General features: G+C 49.3%; 1 protein-coding gene across 1 annotated transcript; it reads right to left on the bottom strand.

Annotated features, from left to right (window-relative positions):
- Positions 1-1,929: 1,929 nt before the first annotated feature.
- Positions 1,930-2,895, bottom strand: ANOM_011911 (endo alpha-1,4 polygalactosaminidase; the record flags this gene model as incomplete). The annotated part of the gene is made up of 1 exon (XM_015557163.1): positions 1,930-2,895. One exon carries the CDS (start codon positions 2,893-2,895, stop codon positions 1,930-1,932), a length of 966 nt encoding a protein of 321 aa, XP_015400921.1.
- Positions 2,896-5,380: the final 2,485 nt, after the last annotated feature.

Below are 5,380 nucleotides of genomic sequence, written 5' to 3'. Positions count from 1 at the left end.
AGAGGGTACTGCAGAAGTTGGGGGTGGTATTTTTACAATCAATCGGTGGGGGGGGATCGAAGCGCTGATTGAAAGATACAAAAGTACTCCTCTGTATTGTCGGTAGCAAGGACACCATTTGAAATTACACAGCGACTAATACTGACGGTACGGGTGGTCATTTTCAATCTCACCAATACATTACCATACATACCGGTACCTGCCTTATTGGTCGGGTAACATCCCACATCACCTAATCTGTGTAGTGAGCGTGGCTAGTGCCCGGCTCAACCACACTAAGCCACTAGGCAAAAAATAGTCTAAACAGACTAAGGTGAGGCCAGAGGGTGGATCCCCAAAAACCACAGTACCGAACGAACCCACCCACTCGCGATCAAACACACCAATTCTGCCCTAAACGAAGCTAAAATCACATGAAACCAGGCCAGTCCAAGGAAATCACCTAAGAATAGGCACGGGAGCCAGCTAATAAAAATTATGCAAAATAAAAAGCTCCAAATCTTGGTCCTGGCGACTCGCTTCGAGTGTATGTAGTTGAGTCTAGCGTGGCCGTCCCCAGGTCCAATACCACAACAGCAAAACATCAGACAACACCCTGCAATATGTATGTAACAATAAATGAACCAGCTTTGGGGTTCAATAGCAGGTGGTATTATGATCCTTGCCGGTTTACGCTGTCGCTGTCAGAACTCAGGCCGGCCCGGTACACACCAGCCATGTGGCTGACTGGTCAACCGTTCATGAGATTCCCGGATGTTGCAGCTTCACAGAAACCTCATGGAAGAGCCATGGAAGCCCACCACCAACTCCCCCCTTTCCATACCACCCATTCCCTTGGGACTCACTCTCTGTCTTCGTTTCAGAAGGTATGGTCCGGTTCCGCTTTCCCGTGGCAAAAAAATCACACCTCACACAACCCAAAGCCAAAAAAAGAGGACCAGCCAAGGACTGCAGACCCACTCTCTGATCTGGCAAGATCTTGGGTCACATCGATGTAGTATCTTTGGCTTGAGTCTTGTTGTAAGGTTCCTTTTTTCTTCCCCCCCCTCTTGTTGTCTCTAGTTTGGAGACATCCCCTCCCCCCCTCCTCTCCGCTGCGCTCTCCACCTGGGTTTCCTTGGTCCCTGCTTCTGCTAGGTGCTGTTCGGCTTTCGGTCGGATGTTGATCGTGCAAGTTAAATCGGCTTTGACCCGACCGAAGATGGACCTGATCTATTAGCCGAGAGGATCGCGTTTATTTCCAGGTAAAGTAAAACTGAGTCTTTCTCCTTTTTGGGGAATTTCCGAGGTTCTCCATCGTCGGTTCAACTTGGGTCCTGGTGTGGATAAACCGCGGGACGGAAGACCTCGGATCCTGTTGACCGTCTTTTGACAAAAATCTCTTTCTTGTTTTGGTTCGGTGTTTTAAGCTGGTTTAGTATGGCCGGTTGGAGCGGCACCGTAGCAAGGTGACTGACTCGTAGACTCGTAGTACAGAGTCATGATGTGGTATGGGGGTCGGTAGTTGGGTGGGCTTGCTTTCTGTCATACTCTGTTTCCTTTTGTGTTTTGGGTAGATGATGATCTCATTAGTTTTGTAACCGTAGGAAGCTATTTTTATAAAGTCGGGTGGTGGGAGCGGGTTGGGTGTCCTGGCAGCTCGAACACGAGGTAATATATATGAGGGAGACTTATTGGCTGTGTTGGTGATTAAACTACGGTCGCTAACGAAAGTACTAATGTCTGATGAGCTCTTGGTATATCACGTGGAATGATCAAATCGGTAGTGTCAAGCATGGATGTTTGAATTAAATGAATGTCAAAAGTTAATTAGATGAGGCAGGTTACATCATAGTCAAGACTATATAGATGGATGATGGAATCCCAATCTCAAACTCCCGGCGCCTGTGCTGATCGAACAGAGTATCTAGATGCTGATCAATGGTGCGACTAGCAGGTCTGGATCCAGTTGTCCAGGTTCATGTTCTTGATGACCGTCGAAAAGTTGGCGGATCCGTCGAAGTCGCAAGCACTGTTCTTCTGGCTCGTGGTGACCTGTTGGTTGTTGTTGGTGTCATCACCCTTGGGGTACTCGATGTGGAAGACGGGCTTGTTCTTGTTGATGAATGCGGCATAGGTGTCGCACTCCTCATATTGCGCGCATTGCTCGTTCACGCTCCACTGCATGTTGTCGATCACTGCGGGGATGATCGCACCGGCATTTTTCAGGCCGATAGACATATTACGTGCATGCGCTTCGTTGGCGAGCCACATCATGAAATTCGCCGAATCCTCCTTCTTCTGATCGAGACCGTTGTCGTTGTCGTAGCCGTCGACGTTATCCGGGTCAACTCCATCGCAACCCTTCTCGACTGCCATATCTAGACGCGACGTCATGATGCTCCGCACGTTCTTGGAATTGAGGTTAAGCCATTTCTCATCGGGCCATCCATCCAGCGTCTTGCCCATGTCGGAGTCCTTGAACTTGTCCTTGTCGGGCCGCCAGTTCTCGTAGCTCCCAGCGGAGAAGTAGCAGATCACTTTGCGGCCTTGCTGTTGCAGTCCGCTGATGGTCGACTTGTCATTGTTGAAGAGATCAATGTCGTAGATATCCGCGTCTACGGAAGTGTCGTTGAGCGCGTACAGAAGCTCGATCTGCCATTTCGATCCTACGGCCGGCTGCCACTTGGCCGTAGTCACGCCTCCTCCGGTCGTGGGCGGAACCTCGCCTTCGTCGTCGTCCCCTCCGCCCTTATTCAGACCGACTCCCAAACCAACTCCGAGCCCAATAGCGAGGGCGATCACGAGAATGACCGCGCCGATAATCAGCATGCGCTTCTTGACGGACCAAGTCTTCCAGCCGGACGCGGCTTGTCCCTTGCCCTTCAAGGGCAGCGCTTCATCAATACCCGCCATGATGTAGTCTGTTTCACGAAGAAAAAAAAGTCCAATAAAACGAGTGATTAAAGAAAGAAAAATGTTCAAAGAAAGGAACTCTGAGAAAGAAAGTCACGACCTGCGGTTTGATTTTCACAAACCACAGCTGTAAGGTGGGGGGTACGCAGGGAAAATATAAAGAGGACCTGAGATGAAGATCAAACGATAAGATAATAAAGCAAATGAAGTGGCGTATTCCAGAGTAGGGATATCAAGGTGTTCTTAGGCAACCGTTAAATGGATAGGCCAGAAGAGAACAAAGAAATCCCTCTTTGGCGGTTACACTGAGACTATCGAGTGGCTTGTTCAGAGATTGCGTTGAGCTGATCCGGGGAATCGGATGCAGAGGCGCCTGCCCTGGGTTGGAATTAAAGGCAAGTGAATGCCTTACAGACTACGGCAGTCGCTGTCCAAACAATGGACTCTGCCACAGTGGCTGTTGTTTCGAGGTCACCTGCGGTGCAACCTTACTAGGATTTTAACGAGTGATGGCTTAAAAAAGAGGAAGAAAAGCAAATGAGGGAGAGAGGATAAGAAAACCCGGGAGCCTAGCGTTGTGACTCTTGCAGTTTCGCCTCCGTGATCTTCCTCTTTTTTCCCTTTGAACCCTTCGGCGCCAATAAGGGTTCTGGACTCAGGGTCTAAGGGCCGTCAGCGGGCTGGAGAACCATGATTATGTTTGGGGTCCAGGTTCGAATCGCATCATCAGCCTGAAAATGTTTGCTTTTTTTTTAATGGTGAGCACGTTCTGTTCAACAAATTGTTATTTTGGGTCTAGAAAAGCTACCCGCCGTCATAGCCATGGAATCCAACACTGAGTCTCCATACTTTGGCACGAGATTAGCTCTGACCATCATCCCTCAGCAAAAGAGAAGAGAAACCCCTTAGTACAAAAGAAGAAACCAGAAAAAGAGCATTGACAGGGATCGCTGACTAAAAAATTGCTTAACTAACCAGGGGACAAAAGGTCATTCTCCCTCTCAAACAGGTGATTTCTTTTTCTTTGTGAGTCTGATTTTTTGTGATTTTTGGCTCCTTTTCTTCCCGATTTTCTGCCGGTCTGGAACTCTGCCAAGAAGTCTTTGGCGCGCTCGCGAGGATCCGAGTTGAATCTGATCAATCAATCCACTGTCAATCCACGGACACTAACCCTTAAGTCCCGATTATTGTGGGCCGGCATGGTATTCTTCCCCCTCGGTTTTAGCATACACGGTCTGGTACCTCCCGCCCGTAACTTTTATTTGCAAAATTTCAATACCGGAAACGGTACCGGGGTCACTTGCTCATGCATGAAGAGTCAAGAATTGAAGCCACTACAAGCCTCTACGCCTTGACTCAGGTCTCCCAAATCTGTACGAAATGGGCCGCGTCTCGTATAGAATCTAGCCTGAGACTAGTGAACCGAGCCGCAACAAATGCACAGCATCCAGTTGACGGCTTTAAGCTTCCGGACGAGATCAAACAATAGCCCAGGCCGAAGTACTAAACTCAAGATGGGATAGACCTCCGGGTTTTTGCCTTGGGACTGATGGACAAGGGTCTCCACCTACCGAAATGAAGGAGAATCTATTCTTGTTTCTCCACTCCCACGTTTCAGCGGTGCGGTCATCCACTTCGTATTTTCTTCTTTCCCAACACGGCGTTGGCCGATGCGTTCTTCTCGACCAATCGACTGGAGTTGCCTCCATTCTACTAGGTCTTAGGACTAGGAGGACTCTAGGGAAACAGCACCCTTTTACCCGAGACTGTCTACAGGTTGTCCATACAGTGCCAAGAAGAGTCTGATTCCATGCTCCAGTTGTCATCCAAGTCCGAGGAAAGGCTGCTATTTTCCCTCCGCAAGTCGGCCGGCCGAATTTGCCAGAACCCAGCGCCCTTGGACCAGTCACATCCCGCCAGCGCAGAGCCCTTCGACCCTGGCAGTTGGCTAAAGCTTGTCCTGCAGCACAGTTACTGCCGTTATTGGAGCAGCGGGCGTGGGGGAAGGCGACTACCGTGGCTGCACATACATATGTGGGATGAGTATATACATCGATTCGGAGGAATTATAGAACAAATAATTCAAACAAATAAGGCAACAGCCAACTTGGCTGCGACGGCATCTTCCGACGTCCAACACCTAGACCGCTCTCACCTCTGTATGACCTGACTCGACTTTCTCTCTCTCTCTCTCTCTCACCGTACATGATCAGGTCATCGTATCGCGTACAGTGTTGGTTTCTAGTAGATTCAGTCTCGACTCTGCCCCCCCGCCCCCCCCTTCCCTTTCTCGGCTGGAATACGAGAACCAAAAGTATACGATCGAGATTAATTCTCCGAGTTATGTTTGATGCAAGAATGACACACTTGGCACTATATCGGCCCCAGTCGAGTGGTCAAGAACGCACAGATATAGAGTTCGTCGTACATACGTGTCTGGATATGCTGTGTCATGTACGTAACAAGGATCGAGAATTAACTTCCA

This window comes from Aspergillus nomiae, assembly GCF_001204775.2.
Source record: "Aspergillus nomiae NRRL 13137 chromosome Unknown contig00747, whole genome shotgun sequence".
Classification (NCBI taxonomy): domain Eukaryota; kingdom Fungi; phylum Ascomycota; class Eurotiomycetes; order Eurotiales; family Aspergillaceae; genus Aspergillus; species Aspergillus nomiae.
Note: the sequence above shows the minus strand (reverse complement) of the source record. Positions and strands in the feature narration are given on the sequence as shown.